Genomic DNA, 22,129 nt, shown 5'->3' with positions numbered 1-22,129 from the left:
CTATAGGACTATAAGGCTGTAAGATATGATTTTTCTCCTTGCATTTTCCAGATTGATGAAGCTATCATGGCTTCAGTGGTGTGTGCAGAGTATAGAATATCAAGTAGATATTTCGACCAAGTGAAGCGTCTGATCCTGCCAAATGTTACTGATAGGAAGAGACGTGTTCTACTCTAATCAGTGACAGGCAGGAAAGACTGTCTTGTAGAAAAACATATATATAGCTTAATAAGCACTTAATTATTAATTGCTCTTGCTTAGCACTATGGTATCCTAGTCTTACAGCTTCCTGTGTGATGTATTTGAAGAAGCTGGGGAAGAGGTCTTACTTGAAGAAGGAGTTGCTTGTAGTTAAGGTTATTCTGCCCTCCCATGGTTTAGGATCTGATTCTGGAGCTGCTTACCCAAAGTCTTTTTTCTTCTCCTCCTTTCTCAGCAGACAAAGGTGAAGATGGGAGCTTTGACCAGTCCTGCCTTGCTGTGTCTTAGTCTAGGGTAGTTTGCATTTCATATAGACCAGGGAGCACATTTGATAATCTTCAGCAGAGACAGCATAGGGCAATTTCACCTGGATTATGTAGTGTATTTACAGATGGTGATGATTACTAATTTTGAAAATGCTCTAATTAGAAAAGTCTGAAGCCTTTGAACTTGAGGCTACTCTGATGGTCTCGTTGGCTTTCTGGTTGAGCTGAGGGCTGCACAGAGTGCTGCTCTCCAGCTCGTAACACGTAGAAGTTCTCTCTCAAGGCATGAGATTTTTGGCTTTAGAGCCTTTGCTCCTTACAGCTGCTCTGTTGTGGAGAGAGTGGGGAAAATGGTGTAAGGTACGGGCTCCAGACGGGTTAGGGCTTTATGTGCGGGATAGAAGCAGATGCTTTGAATGCTGAAGGGTTTTTTTTATATAAAGCACTGCAGACAGTCTTTGTAGCATATTTATGTGTAATGAGCTGGGTTTTGTTTTTTATCTTTTTTTTTTCTTCTTCTTTTTTTTCTGTGGAAAAAAAAAAAAAAGAGAGAGAAATTAAAACCACAGCAGTATTTTCCCATGCAGCTCTGGTGAGCATCCTGCAATCTCACATGATCAGCTGTCCTGGTGGGGTGGAGTGTGGGAAGGTGTCAAAATATGTCTCTCAATTTTTTTTTTTTTTCTTAAAAGGGAAAGCCAGATGAGTGCCAAAAGCCCTGTTCTCTTCTTTAGCCCTGCAGTAACGAACTACATGAGTGTATGTTATTAAGATGATAAGATTAAATTTCTAGCTAACATGCTATCACAACAGCAAAGGGGGATGAAAGATCTTGAAAAAATTATGAAAATTAGCTTGACGGTCTCCTTTTAATAATAAGATCACTCCCAACCCCAACAGACAGTGTAGGCTAGAATTCCACAGGGCTTTTTTGTGGTCCTAATGATTTTAATGATACTTTGTGCTATGTAGCACCTTTCATTAGAGGATCACAAAGTGCTTTACAGTCACTAATTAATTAAGCCTCACAACACTCCTGTGAGATAGGTAAGTATTAGACATATATTAAGCTGAGACACTGAGAGTTAATGATTTTTTGCTGCATTATTCTGGCAAAATGATGGATGCTTAAGCGCTGCATGTGTATTATATATGCGTGTGGGGGTGTGTAATACATATGAGTGTAAAAGTATTAATTTTACTATACCTTAACAAAGAGGCCCTACTTGAGCCTGTTGAATATAAATGTGTATTTTCATTTAACTCAGTGCTGCAGCATATTGATGGATAACATCACAGTCTTTTTAGCCCTTGACTCAATTTGCTGTTCGTAGACTTGTACAGATATTATTCAGCGGTGTATCATGAGATTCACCTCTTCATAAATTCTGTTAAAAAGAGAATATGACTAAGACTTGACCTAAAGCTGCAGAGCAAGCAGAAGGCATCAGCCAGACTGTTGCAATAGGCTTTGATGACAAGTCATCACGTTCAGTAAAAGTAATGAGTAGCAACAGTGACCCATTGTGAGAGCTGATGATCAGCAGATAATTAGCTTTTGTCTTCACCACATATAAGAAACTGTTGCTTATCGGAATTTGCTTTTTTGCTTTCTTACTTTTTTTTTTTTTTTTTGAAACAAGTGCTCTAGTCACTATGGTAATTCATTATTGTGAACTACAAACTGATTTTAGTAGAGGATTCCACCTTCTGCTTCCAGGTACAAACTGATGTGACTGCAAAACAGAAAAATCTGTCAGATAGAGGAATCGGGCAGAGTAGCCTTGCGTGCTTTTGAGGGAAACTGCATGTAGCTGTTAGTATTAGCTCAACATGAAAATAGTTGAGGGTGATCATATCAGGTAAAACAAACCCACATGGTTTAAAGGATAATTTCAGTGTAAGGAAAATGAGGTACTAACCCCTGGATTATGGATGAGTTCTGCAGCCTGGGACATACACAGAATTTACACAGTTCAAGACACCTTTTCATTTACATCAGGCTTAGTGATGTTTTTTTTTCCTTTCATTTTGGAAACGTGACCGTGTGCAGTGTTGAAAAGGTAGTTCTGTCCTAGTGTCTGTTCAGCAGTTGGCCTCTGCTGAATGGCCAAGAATTTCACTTGTTATTGTGGTGGCATTTTTGAGATGTGTCTGGTTACCCATTAGCAACTAAACTAATACCACTAAATTCATTGCAACTGGGGCTCTAGGCAGCCAGCAGGTGGTAACTTGCAATTGCTGACAGCAGAACCTGGATTGGAACCAGTTATTTGTATGCCATTTTCACTCCCTTTTAACCAAGTCCCTTTACAATAAATACCTGCTGATATATGTGAATTTTCAAGATACTTCTCTGCAGCATTTATCCAGCTGATTTTCAAAACTTACTTACAGCTCATTTTAAACTTACTTTTTGGTGGACTTTACATCTAAGACAATTTTTGCTTTGCTTTCTCTTGCGTGTGTGTGTGTGTGTGTCTGTGTGACTGTCTAAGGAGAAGACAGCTACGGTATTTCTCATGCTTAAGGGAAGTAGAGAGCAGACACTGTTTGCATAGTGCCCACTAATAGATGCATGTAAATGTACAGTAGGCATAACAATGTTTGTAAATAAAAAGCTTATTTTGAATACATAACTTAGGAAGGAAAACCTTTTTTTTGTTTTGTTTTGCAGATATACAGATCAGCTCTCAAAATGTCTTCTGTGTCTTCCGTGCATCTTCTAAGACAATTGCATTAGCCTGCCTGCTAGTTGACTAATAGAATTAATAATTGTAAAAAGCACTAAAGCCACATGCCTTATGAAGTCAATGCTGGGTATGATTTTACAAGTATGTGATCCATTTTTTCAAGTGAAATTGTTAACTGAAAACATTCTTGGCACACAATAAAGCATTGTGCAATCTGTTATTTGTCTTAGAAATAATAATTTCAGAGTGGCTATATTCTCTGTATGTAACTTATTACTTGCTAGGGGATGGTTTCTTCAATTTAGGAGTACTACAGATGTAGTTTTATTTACATAATATGTCTCTGAAAAACGATAGCGGTAGAATTTCAGCAACAAAAAAATACTGTCTTTTTTACTGTCCCCCTGAGTGGATATCAAGCAAATAAATGTCAGAAGATTTTTCAGAAATGAAAAGTAAAAAGGGGAGAAAATCCTTTTCAGTTGAACTTCAGAAAGTTTTGATGTTTAAATCAGTGTTGTTGTCTTCTTTTTCATTCCCCAAGTGTAGAATACTGCATGAAAGAGCTCCATAAGGCAGTTTTTTTTCCCTCTTCCGTTAATGCACAGGCATACAGATATGTCAGGAAAATCTGTGCTAAAGTACCTAAGTCTGGAGTACTGTCTAGTTAGACTGTGTACAGTCCAGGTTTTTCTTTTCTCTGCTTTATAGGGATTTTTTTTTCTGTCCTCTCTGACTCTCTTCTGTCAGTTGCTATGAAGATAGCAAAATCTCTAAACTTTCCTTATCTGCCAAAAATATCTGTAACAAAAACATTTTAAAACATTGCATTCAGTCTTGTTTAATTTTGACTGAGGTAACAGCTACAATGTTTACTTTCTTGATTTCTGATTTTTCTTCACTGCTCACAGTCCAGGCTCCTCTCTCTGTCCTCTAACTGCCATGAAGTGCATTTAACCAGTAGTTATTTTAGAAACAGTTTGAGCTGTGCAGCCAGGTTCCAAGACGAAAAGTACAGGCTTAGTTGGACACCTACCAGAGTTGCCCACCCGTGTTTTTAGTGTGTGTCTACCAGGAGCATTCATGGATTCCTGCAGAGAAGCAGCAGTGCTAAAAGGACTATCTTTATACCTTGAATTATATATGTGCATATGTTGGTGTAGTAGGCTGAGTCTGTAGTGTAATAGTTCTCTCACCACAGCAGGAAATCTTTCTGTTCTCTTAGTTCTGAGTGACTTCATGGTTCAAAAGTTACTGGGGAAAAAACCAGTGAAATTCAGTGCACACATACCCTGGTAGGTGTGGTTGATGTTAAAGAGGAGGCACTTGCTTCCAAAGCATGTGTGCCTCCTACAATGAGGAATCACAGTAGGCATTTAAGAAACCTATTAGGACCACACGGAGCGTCAAGATTTCTGTAATAGAAGCTGGCATTCCGTGTGAAAGCCATCTCACTGCAGCCCATGCTGCCTGTGGATCGGCTCAACCACAAAGACAACAGAGCCAGCCCAAGACACAAGTTGAACACTTCCCTTAAGAAGTTGTCTGTTTTTATCGACGTAACATGCAGTGCCCTTTCATGTGGAGCAGATGTAAATAAGAGGATGTACAGACGCCTGTTCTTTTATTTTTAACCTCTGTCCCCAGCCGTACTTCTCAAAGTACTGTTTTGAGAAGGTCATCCTCGGCTTTCAAAGGTCTGGATTTAGCACCATTTGGAGTGCATCAGTGCTGCTCCTAGAATCACCAGGTGGTCCTCCCTTCGCAGAGCTATAAATACACACACACATGCACACATATACATATAGTGCCTCCGCACGTGCCCAGTGACGGCGGTCCTGGGAATGGGGCTGGAGCTTCAGTCTGCAGCTTGCATCTTGTGTGTGGTTCTGCAGGCTGCTGCCACTGGACCACACGCAATTTGGCAAGGAGAGGCATCCATCATTGTATACAGCATTGGCAAAGATAAGAGCATAGAAAAAGTTGTAGCACATCTGTCTTCTGCCCATAGCTAGCATGTGAACACAAATGGATCAAAGCTGCTGGTGGTGAATATCAAATCCAGAACCATGCAGTGGAGAGTGAAGGGAAGTTTTATCTAATTTCTTTTTCTAAGTAGGTGGGGGAAGGTGAAGATTTGTAGTGCATCAGGAATTTGGCTTACTACTTAGTGTGTTCTGGTTATTTGTGTCCCACAGTATCCCATGTCCAACTAGCAGTTCATTCACCGGTGGCAGACTGCTTCCTCCTCTCTGCTCCTCATCGCTGTCCTCTCTGAGCTCTGCTAAGTGGATGCGGCAGGCATGCCTGCACAGTCAGCAGCAGTGGCCTTGTCTGAAAAGTGGGGCTGAGCAGAGGGGCTGGCATGCTGGGATCCATGTGGGTTCCAGGTGTTCTCTGAGTAGATCCCTGCACTGCAGCACAGCCATGTCAAATGTCTGGGTCCAGGCCTGTAAAATTTTATTGACAAAGGGCTTCCTAATAAAGTTAGTTTCTCTTTGTTTGGCAAATAGAACTAATTAAATGAATAATGGACTGTGGGGCCAGACTCTTGAATATCCATATAATCCTGTCTGAAGTTTATGGGTAGTACAAGGGGGAGCTTTTGCTATAGAGAAACTGATACCTGCTTAGGAAACATACTTTCTCTGAAACCTCAAAGTTGCTTACTCTCCTAAATCTGTTTCCTTTATAACTTCAGTGCTCCTGACTATGTCTTTTAGGTGTATTTTTTTGTTAAGCTACGTTACACATGCTTCAACAGTATGTGGACATTAATCTACAAAGGCTTATTTTTTATCTTAGTTTTTAAAACGTGTTTTAAAGGAAATATTTATTTGATGTTAATTCTGCTGGACCATTATCTTCAGAAAACGTAATGAAAGATGTGATTCACTCACTGTGATGGAAGTGTTTTCATAGGCTTTAAAGTTCTCTTAGTTGAATTCAGTCTCATGTGACAATTTTTTTTTAATGCAAAGTTCCTGTTTGCTGTGTAGACTAAAAGCCTATTTGACAAAACTTTTCTGAAAATCTGATGTATTTGTATAGCTAAGAATGTTGTAAGAAGTGCCAGACTTGTTGTGTATCTTGAATAATTCTATAGGGTTTTTTTTTGCCTTTTTTTTTTTTTTTTTTTTTTTTTTGTCTTTCTGTGGTAGATATGGTCCGGAAAAAGAACCCCCCTCTAAGAAACGTTGCTAGTGAAGGTGAGGTACAGACCCTTGAGTCTACAGGTACTGAGAGTGAAGAGTCTGGAAGGAAAAAAGAATTTTCCACAGAGCAGATGCAAGAAAATACTGACCAGCCTGATGCGGCAGAGTTGAATAACAAGGAGGAGCTTTGCACGCATGTCCAAGAGCCATCTTCCAGCATTAAAAAGGACTTGAAAAGCTCAGTGCTGAGTGAAAAGGCTGGCTTCAATTATGAAAGCCACAATAAGGGAGGAAATGTTCCATCCTTCCCTCATGATGAGGTGACAGACAGAAATATGCTGGCTTTCTCATCTCCAGCTGTTGGGGGAATCTGTGAGCCCTTGAAGTCTCCTCAGAAATCAGATGCAGATGACACCCAAGATGTGGTCTGTGCCCCGTCAGGAGATGCAGCAGAGACAAATGAGGAGCATCAGATGTCGCCAAAAGCTTCAGATGAAACGGTGCAAGTGCAAAGTGGTCAAACTGATGGCCAAGGCTCAAGCCCAGTCCCCATGGCCTCAAAAAACCCACAAGTGCCTTCAGATGGGGGTTTAAGGCTGAACAAATCTAAAGCAGATTTGTTGGTAAACGATAACCCAGATACGGCGCCTCTGTCTCCAGAGCTTCAGGACTTCAAATGCAACATCTGTGGGTATGGTTACTATGGGAACGACCCCACAGATCTCATCAAACACTTCCGCAAGTACCACCTAGGACTGCACAACCGCACCAGGCAGGATGCTGAGCTCGACACTAAAATTTTGGCTCTCCACAACATGGTGCAATTCAGCCACTCCAAAGACTTCCAGAAAGTCAACCGCACTGTGCTTTCGGGGGTGCTGCAGGACATCAATTCCCAGAGGCCTGTCTTATTAAATGGGACTTATGATGTGCAGGTTTGTATTTTTCCAGTCTCCCCGCTTCTGCTAACTGCCTTCTCAGCTGCAAGGTCGATTGTTTGCAAAGCCTTTCCTACCTACGCAGTTAAAGTATTTTATGTAACCTGCTTAAGCCTTATGAACCATTCGGGTCTGCTTTAGCCGGAATCGCTGCAGGTCTGTTTAGCATCTTGTGCAGTGGAGGAGCAGTTGGCTTTATGATCAGTGATATTTCAGTGTAAAATTTTGTCATTCTGATAATCAGTAGTAAAAGATCATACTCAGCAAGCAGGCAAATTGCTACATTGGTAATCATATCTGAAGAATTTACTGTCGTTGAAAGAAAATAGTGAATAATAATGAGTAATAACAACCAGATAGACAAAAGACAGCAGCTGGAAATTAAAAATATAATCCTAAATTATCAGCTGCTGGGAGTCAAGATTTGGCTTATTGGTTCTTTATTAAGATAAAAAAAAAAAAAAAGACAAGTCTTGGCGGTGCTGTGGTTGTCTAGTGCCAGATAAACAGCATACACAATGGGTATTTAAAATGTTTTTAAGAGTAACAGCAATGCACGATGTCCTTCACTTTAGAGAGTGTGCCTCAGTCATTTTCTCATGTCGTTGGAGCAGTGAAAATACTACAGTTCAGATGCTGCTGTAAAAAAAGAAATCTTATTTTTATCATAAAGAAGTGGAGTCAGAAGTTTTTTTTTTTTTTTATTCTTGGAGTTTCTACTGGTTCCTTATCAGTTAATATGCAATTAGTGGAGAAAAGTCTTTGGTGCTGCATTTTTGTTTTTTTCTTAATCCTCCCACAACTGTGCTGAGAGATGCAGAGATGTTGCAGAATACCCCAGTACTCTGGGATAAAGGTTCAGACTTTAAGAAAAAAAATGCTAAGATTTGAATACAAAATGAGTTCAAATGTCCATCTAATTCCAAGAGCATGTTTGCATAGGACGTGATGTCTGACCTCATAGCACTCAGCAGACAAAACGCTAAGTTGTGTTTAAAAGAAATTACAGAAGGTGGAAGACATTTAATAACATTTGCAGAGGCTGAAGCTATAAGAAAGAAATTTTGCAAACTAGGTTAGGATGGTTAATACCTAACTTCAAGTGAGAAGCCGAAACAGGATCACAAGTCAGGAACTTGAAGCTTTTAAAATGATTTAAACTTCTGCTCTTTTTACAGAAACTACAACTTCTTTGTGGAGCAGCAAATCAAACTGAGGTTGTTATTATGCCTAAAAGCTGCAATCTTTGAACTGCTGTCTTATTAAAAGATCACCTCACTGTCTTGTGTCAGACACTCTCTCCTGTCAAACTGATTAGAAAGCAAATACGTGATTTAGTTGAAGGAGGTTAGAAGTGAATAACGTCAGAATGTGAAATGATGTTTTATAATTAGCAAGTAGTATGATGTTAATACCTGGATTTCCTGCTATAGTTTCAGTTTGCTGACTCCGGGGACAGCATCTTAAAGCAACTGATCCATGCTGTCAGGAAGACATTCTAACTGGAACAGCTCAGGCATACAGTGTAGAGGAATTTGAGTTTCTAAACACACTTTCATTTCCTCCAAACAATTGTTTCGTTAGGTCCTTAGTTATTTATAGGAAAGTTTATGCTTGATTAGAATGAGCTGGACACTTTTCCTATGCAGTGCTTTCAGAAATAAAACAGATGTGAGAGCTATCTCGGTTTGAGCTGATAGAAGTAGAAATAAAACAGCTGAACCTAGACTATACTTGTCTACTAAACCCTGGCAGTTAGATACTGCAGGGAAGACAAAAAGCGGTAGGAAACAGCCCATAGATAATCTACTTAAGATCAGTCTTTTCTCAGACAAAAAACATTTTCCAAAATAGAGCAGACAGCCTATACAATGTTGGCAATTTATTTTAAAGAAAAAAATTGGATCTGGAAACTTAATTTTTAAGAGTGCTAATTTTCCCTGCCCAATTTGGGAAGAGAAGATTAAATAAGCTTTTGTGCCAAATGCCATACTTCATCACTTGCACATGCACCAGATGTTGATCCAGAGCATGTCAGAAGATAAGTAACTGATTAATATTTTTATGCTTTCTCCTCCCCCACTCTCGATACAGAGCAGCTTTGTGAGATTCATAAACACAGTAAAAGAACATTTGAAAATCCCCTTTGCACCCACACATGTTTATGTTGCTACTATGTCCATTTTGGAGGGTTTTCTTCTCAGGCATCTGAATATCTGGCATCTCCTGCTGCAGAAGTGCAGAAGGATTGTGCTGCTTGGAGCAGCAGTTAAAACTGTTTCAAACTCCTGCACCAAGCGAGGGTATTGAACCCTAATAATCAGTTCATCTAAATTTGTATAGGTATGAGGCTAAAGGGAAATAATCTCTTTGTAGTTAACTTGAAATAGTAGTGGACTGAACTTAAGGTCTGATTTATTGATCCTTTTGCACTTAACAAACTGTTCTGTTGTAGCTGGGGTGGAAGGTATTGATAGATTTATGGTCTCAGGCCAGGGAGCTGGGTGCAGAAGCCAGGGGATGAAGATGAGTAACTTTGATCTGGCTCGCAGTGGTCAGCTGGAGACCACCATGTATATGAAGATTTGCATTAGCAAGGCGTACGCTTGTGCATCGTAGTTCACATTCATAACAAAAGCGAAGAAAAGATATTTGAGCGCAGAACAAACCAACATCTAATATCTGTAGGTAGGGATGTAAAGGATGTGTCTCCTTTGCTAAAAATATTTTTGGTTTTAGAGCACAGATGTAAAATCTGTGGTAGAAAACTTCTGTTTTTTTTTTTTAAAGAAAAATAGAATGACCTCCCCTCAAGGCACTGAATACAGGTTTTATAGGGTTTTTTTGCACTACAGTCAGTAAAACAGTGCAGATACACATTTGGCTTCACATCACATCCAGCTACAAAAATATTGGGATTGTGTTTTGTAATACATAAAGAGGATTTAGTTGGGAACCATGTAAATAATGCAAGATTTCTGGCCTTACTGTTGTGAAGACTTGTATTTGATTTCAATATTTAATCAAGCAAAATTCCATTGTCTTTTCTGAAGATGTGATTTAGTTTTGAAATTCTCTTGTATATATTGCACCCATTTTCTTCCTTGCAGGCTTTTATTTCATTGAGTTACCATAAATTGAATAGGACTGAGTAAATTCACTGAGCTCTTTTCTGGAAGATTGACTTACTTTCCTGTATAGATTTTAGAAAACATTTGCTAGCACATCTCTGAATTCCCAGAGAAATGTGTTCTCAAAGCTTTACTGCTGTTATCAGAATAATACATAGGTTGCTCTAAAAGTAATGCCTCCTATTTATTTCCATGGAAACTACAACAGATACAAAAACCACACTAGCATTATTTGATAGAGCAGTTTCTCAGCTACAGACACTGTTTTTCAACATAGTACCATTAGCTGTGAATTTTCTCCATCGGTGAACAAGAGCATGCATGCCATGCTCGTAAATATCTGCACCAGTGGAGGTGACCACTGTTTCACAGCTACTCTGACAGAGTAATTGCAAGGAAAATATTGGCCACGCAGTCCATATTTCATTGGTCGAAACAGATGGAAGTCATGAAGTGCCAAATCCAGACTATACGCTGGGTGTGGTAGGATGGTCCAGCCAGGATTGTCAGTGTGCTTCACTGTCTTCGAACTAGTATGGGGCCAAGCATTATTATGTTGCAAGAGAAATGTATTGTTCTCTGACCTGATTCTGGAAGTTTGAACCTTTCGCTTAGCCAGTGTTGTGATGTAACAAAGTTGATGGTTTGTCTGGATTCCAGGAAACCCAGAAGGATCGCCCCCTTACTATCCTAAGACAGTGCACATCACTGTACCTGCTGAGGGCTATGTCTTGAACTTCTTTTTTATGGGGAATTTGTGTGTTGCCAATCCATGGACTACCGATTTAATTCTGGCTCGTAGTGGTGACATCACATTTCATCACTGATGATGATGGGATCCAGGAAATTATCACCTTCAGCCTTGTATTGGTTCAGTGGGTCCCAACAAGCTTGCATACCTTTTTGTTCCTGTGAGCATTTGTAAGATCCAGCTGGCACAAATGATATTCCAACATTGCCACCATCATTTACAACACATTGAAGAGAGTGTTCAGCTCCATACACAGTTCCCTGATTTTAATCAGTTCATTTGTTCACATGAGCTGGTTGTGTTGCTCTTCATTTCATGGTGTGACAGCTGTGCATGGACATCCGGAGCATGGCTTGTTTTTCATGTTACTGTCTCCAATACTGAATCACACCACCCACCGCTTACATCCACAATTTGGTCTCCATAAATGCACAGCAAGGATTTATGAAAGTCAGTGTGTGCCATTCTTTCTGCATGGAGGAATTTGGTTTTTTGCTTCATACGCACTTCTGTGACGGATGCCATTTTGTCAGCCTGCCTGTCTGCTGTCACATGTCACATGGCAACAAAATGAATATTGGTGGAAAGGTTCAGCCTCTACGTCCATACCAACGACATCCACCTCTTATGTCGTTGGCCAGCATAATGAAATAGGAGGTGTTACTTTCAGAGCATCTCTCATATTTGCAATCAGTTCAGTGGACCAACTTTTGCTGATGACTCTTGCTACCTTCACATTTAGTTAATTGATCAGTCTCTGTAGGCAGCTAGATCTTACTGAACATTTTAGCCTACAGATGGCTTTGTGTACGTGCCTAAAGCAGTGAACTTCAGGCCAGATCTAAAGACTCAAAGTATAATTCAGCTGACTAAGTTAACAGCTGTGATGCTGAAAATCATTGCTTTGCTGTTGCATGATTAAGTCGTCTGTGTTTGATCTTTATGTCTCTGATGTCAAGTATGGAATGGTCTGGAGACAGGCAAGTTGCTAGCCAGTAGGCAGCAGTCTTTTTTTCCATCCCTAAGTTTTATCATGAGTAGTGAGTGAGACAGCTTTCAACAGAAAGGCTAGAGGGTGCTATCTTCCACATGGCTTATAGCAAAGGGGAGGACATTGTCCAGTGAGGAAGAAGTGGGCTTGAATGCCCTCTGACAGAGCAAGGAAAGAAGCCTACTTTTCCTGTTTCCTGAACAAGTGTTCAAGCCATTAGGCTATTGTATAAAAGGGACCATGACCCCATTTCCCGATATGTTTTAAAAGAAAACAGTGTCCCTCAAAGAAAGGGCAGAAACGTCTGCATTCAGGTGAGGGTTTCAGATGGCTTATCCCAAGGGGGAAGTGTATTCCTGAAGCCGTGAGCAAAGGCATACTGCAGTGCTCAGCATTTCTTATGTATGACTCCAGGCAGCTTCACATTGTGCACTGCCTCTGAGAGCTTCCTGCTCAGCATGGCCCTGCTTCTCAAGTCTGTTGTCACGTTTTCCTCCTCTGACTCTCAGTCTGAGAGTACTAAGAAGTGGGATTTTTTTATATCCAGCCCTCTCACTTTGATAGTTTTGTGATTTTAGATACTGGCATGCTTGTGCCTTATAAGACGAGAAATTTCAGAAAAGCTGTGGATTAATAAAAGGTATCCAAAAATTTCCTTATTATGAGCCCTGAGGGGGAAAAAAAAGGAGGGCATTACATTGCCTATTTGCTATCCCATTGACTAATAAGAGATTGGTGGCAATTTTTTTCTTTTTAAATTCTAGGTATCTGATATTATAAGAGTTGTCCCATACTACTCAGCCTGATCCTGTGTCCTATATAACTATGGTAACAATTTTTCCAGGATTTTTGTAGCTACTGAGAGAACTTCTGGATGTTCACCTACCACGCTGCTCAGCATCCTACAAAGTGGCAGAAGTGCCAGTGCATGGAACATAAAGTTTATTGTATTGTCTTTATAAATGTGTGGTGAACTTCATGTGCGTACACAAAGTTATACATATGTGATTTTTACTATTCTGGGGTTTAATATATTAAATCTAGCACCTTTTCTATTCTCACATTAGAAGTAAGTGTGTGACTGGTAAAACAGCTTATAATTAAAGTCTGGCCTGACTAGGATTCAAGATGAATGAGAACCAGTGGTTTTATTACTAATAGCATCTGTTTTGTATCCTCTGCTCTTACGTTAGCAGTTCGACTGAATGTGAAGCTGTGGAGGTAAGACTAAGAAAGCTAGAAGTACAGGTGTGATCAACACCACTTCTCATGTTTAAGGTTTTCTCTGCCTTTATAATGGGTTTGACAAACTGGGTCTTAGAGATGTGGCGAGAATCCAGAGGGCATTAAGTGTAGCTTTCACTTACTAGTAACAGAGTAATCCTTCTAGTTCAATTTTGTCTTCAAATGGACTTCCTTTAAGATGCCAGGGGTACATAACTATTTGGTGTGAGTGAATGAAGACATTTCTGGGAAATTCATTTTCCTAACATGCACAAAGAAATGGATTCAGGTTTTATGTTGTTGGTCTTATCGACTTTAGCTGAATTGTCCATGAAACTGGAGTTAGATGTAAACAAACTGGCCAACTATTGTTCTATATTACATGTCCTCATTTCTTGGAATAATCTTGCAGGCAGTGCTAGAATACACCGAAGCACTCAGGACTCTCTCTGGAGAAGATGTGAGTGTTGTACCTGCAAATGTGCATACTTGTTTGAGTTTCCCTTCTGGGTCATGATAGGCTTGGAGACTGCCTTGCACCTTGACTCATACCTCTTAAACCCAAGAGTCAGTGAGCTTTCTTAAACCACACGCACACATGTGGTTTAAGAAATGGTGACAGGTGGAGAAGTAGGTGGTGGTAAAGCAAATGTGTGTACATTTATATATATGCACTTGTGTGTATTCACTAGCTCTGTGACAGAGATGTATTTCTTTCAGTTGGAAGTAGTCTGCTTTCAAATGAGCATTCAGAAGGGCAGTTTCCTTGGAGCAGCTCATGCAACGTACAATCACAGTAATCACAGCCTTCAAAGCAAAGTTCTGTGTGTATTAATATTACTTTTTATGCCAGAGATATCTGGTAGTGCTGAAGACTGGTTATTGAGGAAAGTTGGTGAGACTAGCAATAGTCATAGAGATATTTAGATAATACAAACTGTTAAAGTCGCTCACAGAAATGAGAGCTAAAAATTAAAAAGGGAAGTAGCTAGGTTTTCTTCTGGTGTAAATCAATCTAAGTTTGCCTCCAAGTTTGAGAGGCCGTGTGAATTTCCAGTAGCCAGGGAACTGGTACTTTTATCTGTTTAGAGAGAGAATAAAAAAAGTGGTGGTTTCTTTTAGTTGCTAGTTGTTACTCTGCTAGCACTGGTTAGTTAATCAAAGTCTAGATTTAGTGTTCCTTTATTGTTTTTATACATCTGATCTCCTGACCTTAATTTAAGTCCTGTTACTGTTCTTATACACTCTCTGTTGCAAAAATATCCTGATCTGAAACTTTTAAAATTGTAATATCAAAAAGCCATTTTGGCTTTAATGGCATCAGAATAAATATTGAGAAGAAAATGCTGCTTTTAAATGAATCATAGAATGGCTTAGGTTGGAAGGGACCTTAAAGATCATCAAGTTCCAACCTCCCTGCCATGGGCAGGGCTGCCGCCCACCAGCTCAGGCTGCCTAGTGCTCCATCCAGCCTCGTCTTGAATGCCTTCAGGGCATGGGGCATCCACAGCTTCTCTGGGCAGCTGTGCCAGAACTTCACCACTCTCTGGGTAAAAAACTTCTTCCAAACGTCTAGCCTAAATTTCCCCTCCTGCTTTAAAGCCAATCCCGCTCGTCCTGTTGCTGTCAGACCATGTAAAACTTTTCTCCCCCTCCTGCTTACATGTTCCCTTGGATTCTGGAAGGCTGCTGTGAGGTTTCCTCAGAGCCTTCTTTTCTCCTGGCTGAACAAGCCCAACTCCCTCAACTTTTCTTTACAAGAGGGATGCTCCAGTACTGTGATCATCTTCTGGACCCGCTCCATCAGCTCCTCATTCTTCTGGTGCCGGGGTCTCCCGACCTGGACTCAGTACTCCAGTTGGAGGCAGAATGTAGGGCAGCAATCACCTCCCTTGAGTGTGACCCAATACTATGATTATTTGTTCTGATAAATAGGAATAGCCCAGAAAGCTAGAAGTTTACCCTGAGTCTTTGCCTCACTTATGCAACATAGTTCTATCTAAAGATAAATTAATCACAGTATGGTAAATAGTTTTATGAGTGGATGTGCTCTGAAGATTATCCTAGTTTTACATACAGAGAGAGAGAGTGAGAGTGAGCGAGTTCTCCATGTTGGAGGTTAGAGAGCTGGGTGGTGTTACACAAACTTGCATGAAAGCCAGGAATCTGTTCTGGCCTGCATAACATGAAGAACTTCATAAATGTGGGATGGTTAAAATGTTCTGGATGCTGTATTGCACAAAGCAAATGCATAAGCAAGAGCATTAGAAAATATTTTGGGATTAGAAGATTAAGAGTAATTGGCAAAGGCAGACTGGATGGCTCAGGAGATTGGTAAGGGATCTTGAGCCTTTCACCTCCTCATTAACCGAAGAGGTAACCTAGGTAATCAAAGAAGATGATTTGTTACATTTGCTGTTCCAATGCAGATGGTTGCTATAGTTTCTAATCAGCGTTTGCAGCAGATACCAGAGGTCAGAGACAGCTTTTCCTGTGCAAGTAAGTCTTACGGTTGAGTCTCCTGTGTGGATATAAGCCACTGCTTTCCTAGTTTCTCCTGGTGAAATTTTCTTCATAAAGCATGTTTACAGGAGCTGATCAGTGTTGTCTTGCTATTTTTTATTTCTGTAAACAGAAAAATATTTCTAAACTCCCTTCACATAGTGAAATTCAGGACCGAACTTCAAAAAGTAGGTGGGAGAAAAGAGAGGGTAGCGTTTGGATCAAGGTCAGATCAAATATAAAGCAACTTCTTTTAAAAAGACAAAAGTGAAAATGCTTTTCCATGCCCAAAACCATCAATTCCGTGAAATCATTGTTTTTGGTCTGTATAATTAAGGTAATACAGACGTATCTGTTGGAAACATAGTGCAATCATGCTGCTGTTGAAGTACTTGCCAACATGTTGCAGAAAATATGTTTTGAAATATTGTCAATTATTGTGTTATCTTTTATTTCTGGCTTTTTTTAGTAATATGCGTGGTGTGTGAGGAGATGATAGCTTAATTGTATGAACACACAAACTTCAATCCTTGCAGTAAATCTAATCTCAAACTTTTGGAATTTTATAGTTTTCCACATTAATAGATGAATTGAGCAGTTAGGAGTTTTGAGTTTCAGGGAGCACTGTTGTGGAATATATTTCAGTTTAATTCCCAACTGGGACACGACCTTGAAGAGCAATTTTGGAAGAGTATCAGTGCAACCATCTCAAACACAGTAATGGAAAACCTATCCTAAATAGCCCTTTTTGTCTGTGTGATATAATAATGCCTATTATATTACCATAATTGTGGTTCTACAAGGGTAAATGATAATCTCAAGATGTCACAAGAAAGTGACGGTGAAGGAAAGATCTAACCAGGCCTCTCCTGCCTATCTAGATACGTCGTCTATTAGATTCCCTCTAAAATCCAAATTATGACTTTTCTTCTGTGTTTACTGAAGAAACTGTTGACTTGGAGGTGTTCTTACATTTCCAGTGCAAGTGCTACCTGTGTCTGTAACTCTCAAAACTGTGTGAGCTGACCCTTTGAGTTCCACTGCTAGAATAGGATTGCAGAGTTTTAGTATTGCTTTTGTTTGGTTTCTTCTGCTTTATTCTGGGGAGAAGTGTCCAGTCAAAAAAATAGAACTGTGAGGGCAAAGCAAGTGACCAGGTTTTGCTGGAATCAGAATAAAATATGAGAGTAGATACTAGATGCAATCACTTCTGGTACCACACACAAATGTGGATGCTGATTTATAAAGTAAACATATATTTCATTTCCCCCTCGGTCTTTCTCTCTCTTTCATTATTCCTCTTTCTGGGTAAGACCAGAGGAAGCAGGAGATTAAGGGTAGTTCCATACCCAGTGAAGGATTTTGGTGCCCGTTCTCATGTAACTGAAAAATCTGAAAGCCAAGCCAAGACTTGAGCAGAATGCATGAATCCAAACAGTTCTGCAAAAGTGTAGGCTTCATTCAGATTTGGCTGGCTAAAAGCTGAAACAGCTTCAGTTCTTCATACTGTCACTATCAAGTGCTTCTCCCAGCTCGTTATGTGGGAGCCAGTTTCTTTTAATCTTTTTACCTGATGACCCCCAGGAAAGCTTTAAGTAGGTTTTGTTATGCATGAAAAATGTATTTTGAGTGTAATGACATTAAGATGACCCTGTGTTGCCTTCCATGTACAGGCTCTTCTCCTAGGACACATTATTTTGAATTGTGGCAGGGTAGTCACAGAAATGCCGGCCCAGTAACTGGTAATCAGTTACATTCTGCTGCTGTGAAAAATGTGTTGTCATCCCCTCTGCCCCCATTGCAGTGGGTAAACCTGAATAGTATGTGAGTTTTATCCTCTTCTGGTGAGGAGAAGGATGTATTAGCAAAGAACACAAATTTCTTATGTCGGCCACTAAGCAGGATTACCAGAAGCTACAAGAATGCCATGATTTACAGTCCATTGTACAAAATGCTGTACTGATAATTATTTTTCTAGCATGCATAAATAAAAGTAATTAGCAATGAGCAGCAGCAGGGATTATTGTCACTCACAATTTCCAGCTAATGTCTACTGAGTGTCTGTAAAATACATTTGTTATCTGTAGGCTCTTTGAATGGGCAGCTAAGAGTAATGAATGTATTTACTCATTAGCACCACTTAAGGTAAAGCATTTTAGCCAGTTTTCTATGCGTGCATCAAACAAACATATGTAACTAATTAAATGAGCAAAACCAGATCACCTTGCAACTAAAGCAGTCTCACAGAGAACTGCTGTTATTTTCTGTTTACCGTTACTCCATCAGTGCGTTCTTTAAGTTGTCATTCAGCGACACTGAGACTTTGAACATTGAAACAGTGCAGTGGATGGAGACCTCAAGTGCCAGAGTAGTATGGAGCAAGCCCAAATTCCACTGTTGTCAGTGGATCAGCCTCACTATGGTTTTGTCTTGAGTTCTTTTTAGGCATAAAATGAATAAAACAAGATATCTTCTGCAGTGCAAATGTTCTGCAGAACATTTTCAAAATCCAATTCTTGACTTGTTATCAGAAGTTGGAGTCCTAGTTTAAGCGAAAATATTATTGCAGTCACATTCTAGCTGTTGGGCTCTCCAGCTCGCCGTTGCCTATTAAGGTATGTTTCCTAAACAAACAGAAAGCAATTTTCAGTTTATTTAAGAAAAAGCTTTAACCAGCATATGGGAATTGTGCTTCCTTTAAAAAAAAAAAAAGAATCAGAAGCTGCATAGCAGCTCATTATACCACAGTTTAGCAGCTCACTGACTCACTATTCTGGTGTTCAGTTCTGATGGGATACAAAGAATAGCGTCTTATTTTCTGAGCTAAATGGCTAAAAGGCATTTATACTATATGCATTTAAAAATGTTTACATTTCATGCTCTGTATGTCTGAGTTTTTCCGTATGGTGTGATGCTGAATGTGCAGTGATCGCATGCTTTCTTTGTGGCACAGCTGTTGAGGATGAGAAGAAAAGTAACTACACCATTCGCCTAATGCATCACAACTGAATCCTGGAGAAATGTAGTAATACACTTACTGGTTGGGAGGATAAAAATCTAACCCTTTGTGGAAATTTTGAAGAAATTTTATATTGCCCGTAAGGCATCACTTGAGTAGAGAAGTTGAGATTGTGGTACGTGGAAGCTTCCAGCTGTGTCCTCGATAAAGCAGTGGAGACTGACTGATGGCAAAGGAGTAGTTGGCTGTGGATTTTGGGTGTGAAGAGAAATTACTTTCTGGATGCTGTACACTGTTGGCTGTTCAGGAAAATAAGTAGAGCAGTGGTGACATTGGCCAGGAGGTTGTTTTTTGGCCTCCAAACCGGTTGTATGGGAGCAGCAAATCTCCCCTGATGTCACAGGGCAGGTGTGGTGCACTCCTGGGAACGGCAGGCCTGCCTTCTCTGAGAACATGCGGCACAGCAGTGTAAACTCTGCAAGCCTTGCTTCCTTCCTGCAGACCGTTTTGCTCAGAGATTATGAGAGTAGTTAAGTAGACCTATCTTATTTTTTAATTAGTGATGTCATAGACTTGGGTGCGGTAAGTTTTTTCTTAGCCACATGCCATTTTTCTAGTGTATCTTTTCCATCCTTGTTTAACTAAATTGGGCTCTGTGTATGAGAAGATTTCCTTGGAGAACGTCTGCACTGAGTAATCTCTGAGAAAACCACCTTTCATTTCAGACATCAGTCGCTACAGCTTTGTTAAAAGGCATGCTGGCAGACACTGGATACTCTTACAGAAATGTTTTTTAGAAGGATTGGTCATGCTCTGACCCAAACAGAGTGACTTCACTCTTTTAAATTCAATTTTTGTTTGCTCATGTTTAGGATGCAATTCTCTTGGGCATTTAAGCATGAATGTCATAAAAACATGTAAGAGTATTGAAAGAAAAAGACTGAGAGCTCATACTTTTGTTCCACACCTGATAGAAACTCTCAGCTAAGCCTTCTGTAAAGAGTACAGAAATTTGGGATCTGACTGTTGCATCTTCTGTCAATAACATGATTTAGTGAATTAGTGAAGGAAGTCGCCTTCTCTTGGAGAAGTCTGAATTCAGCTCATGTTGCAGATTTGTGCCCCAGTTTCTCCAAATGTTTAGTATTCATGTGGAGTTCAGCTGTGCAAAACATAATCTTCATCAGCAAATGCTAAATGCATGAGAGTATGACATTATGTTAGTGCAAGCACACAAATACAAATTATGGTGTCCTTGTTTAATTTATAGGCTTATGAATTTATTGCTCTTTTTTTTTTTTTTTCTTCATTGCTGTGTGAGTGTATCTGCAGCAGTACTAACATGACCTTATTCTTCATTCACAGGTTACTTTAGGTGGAACCTTTATTGGAATTGGGCGGAAAACTCCAGATTGCCAAGGCAACACCAAGTACTTCCGCTGCAAATTCTGCAATTTCACCTACATGGGCAACTCGTCCACTGAACTAGAGCAACACTTCCTACAGACTCACCCAAACAAAATGAAAGCAGCCCTTCCCTCCTCTGATTCTGGTAAAACTTCAGAGAAAAACTCCAATAAATCCAGTCCTACTCTTCGACCATGTGATTCTGGAGACTTGGGGAAGTGGCAAGACAGAATCACTGTAAAAGCAGGAGATGATACACCAGTTGGATATTCGGTGCCCATCAAGCCTATAGATTCCTCTAGACAAAATGGTACCGATACAACCAGTTACTACTGGTGTAAATTTTGCAGTTTCAGCTGTGAGTCGTCCAGCTCATTGAAACTATTAGAACATTACAGCAAACAGCATGGGGGAAACCAGTCAGGAAGCCATCACCCAGATATGAATGATAAGCTTTCTAGGGGATCTGTCATTAACCAGAATGATCTAGCCAAAAATGCAGATGGGGAGTTAGTGACAAAGACAGAAAAGGGTGCGAGTGTGGCAAAAAAGAAAGACTTGACTAGCAAAGGAGCAGAGGACAGCATGGTGACAAGCTACAACTGTCAGTTCTGTGACTTTAGGTACTCAAAGAGCCATGGCCCAGATGTAATAGTGGTGGGCCCACTTCTCCGTCACTATCAGCAGCTACACAACATTCATAAGTGTACCATTAAACACTGTCAGTTCTGTCCCCGAGGCCTCTGCAGCCCAGAAAAGCACCTTGGAGAAATTACTTATCCATTTGCTTGCAGAAAAAGTAATTGTTCCCACTGTGCTCTCTTGCTTTTGCACCTGTCTCCAGGGGTGACAGGAAGCTCTAGAGTCAAACACCAGTGCCATCAATGCTCATTCTCCACTCCTGACGTAGATGTTCTCCTGCTTCACTATGAGAATGCACACGAAGCCCAAGCGTCTGATGTCAAACCTGAAACAAATACCCTGCAAGGCGCAGATGGGCCGCTGACTCTCAAAGAGAACAAAGAACACTCATGTACCAAATGTGACTTTACCACCCAGGTGGAAGAAGAGATTTCCCGACACTACAGGTACAGTGAAGTTTAAAGTGATTGCTAATAGGAACCAAGCACATGGCCCTCCTAATTCCTTAATTAAATGTCACTGATCCCCGAAACTGAGGAAGCTGGAAGTGAAAATAGGAATGTGCCTAGATACAAATCTTTATAACCGGGGTCCAATCCAACATCCACTTCATTTTGGAAAAACTTCAGCTCAGTCTGTGGCTTTAATTATGCATTCAAACCTGCGCAGTGAAGAGGGAGATTTGGATTTGTGTATAGATGTTGAAGTTCTAGCATATTTGAGGTTTGGTCAACTATTTTCCACCCAGAATCTGTTAGGTACTATTTTATTTTAGGCTTTTTACCAGAAAGCTGGCATCTTCATTCATTAGGGGAACACAAATGGCTTTACTTTCCAAGATAGACTGTGAATCCTTTCATGCTTCATAACAGTGCTTCAATGTACTACCTTTTTGTAGTATTTTCCATTCCCAAGTCCAGCAATGCAATAATGAGTTTAAGAGCATTCCACTGCTGTTTTGGTGTTAGTTTCACACTGGGAGCAGACGCTCTTTTGTCTGTTGATGTCATCCTCCAAGATCCTTTTGCAGATGCTTATTTTTGTATTGCTGGTTTACAGTGTCATTCTATCTATTTTAAATGCTAATGTTCCTATTTGGAGGTGGATGCAGCCAGTCTCCTGACTCAGTCTGACACAATGTCATGATGGCAGCCAACTCCCTGCTAAACTTCTTGGGCCAGTTCCTGTGCTGTTGTAAACTGGCAGTCCAGTTTATATTGGAGGAGGAGCTGGCTCCCAGACTTTTTAAAAAGCTAGAGTGCTGCTGCA

At 40.2% G+C, this 22,129-nt stretch overlaps 1 protein-coding gene across 16 annotated transcripts in view; it reads left to right on the top strand.

Moving 5' to 3' along the window:
• TRPS1 (transcriptional repressor GATA binding 1) overlaps positions 1-22,129 on the top strand; it is a 210,739-nt gene that overhangs the window by 34,044 nt on the left and 154,566 nt on the right. For 8 of the 16 annotated variants that reach the window (XM_015283037.4, XM_040694472.2, XM_004940005.5 and 5 more), the window contains exons 2-4: positions 3,145-3,301; positions 6,322-7,250; positions 20,177-21,306. In XM_015283037.4, coding sequence (XP_015138523.2) covers positions 3,265-3,301; positions 6,322-7,250; positions 20,177-21,306 — 2,096 coding nt within the window. In that variant the 5' untranslated portion in view covers positions 3,145-3,264. The remainder of the gene's footprint in view (positions 1-3,144; positions 3,302-6,321; positions 7,251-20,176; positions 21,307-22,129) is intronic. The other 8 variants (XM_015283047.4, XM_046931713.1, XM_015283048.4 and 5 more) reach the window with 3 other exon arrangements.

The sequence above is a fragment of the Gallus gallus genome, chromosome 2 (assembly GCF_016699485.2).
Source record: "Gallus gallus isolate bGalGal1 chromosome 2, bGalGal1.mat.broiler.GRCg7b, whole genome shotgun sequence".
Lineage (NCBI taxonomy): Eukaryota > Metazoa > Chordata > Aves > Galliformes > Phasianidae > Gallus > Gallus gallus.
This window is presented reverse-complemented; position numbering and strand designations above follow the sequence as displayed.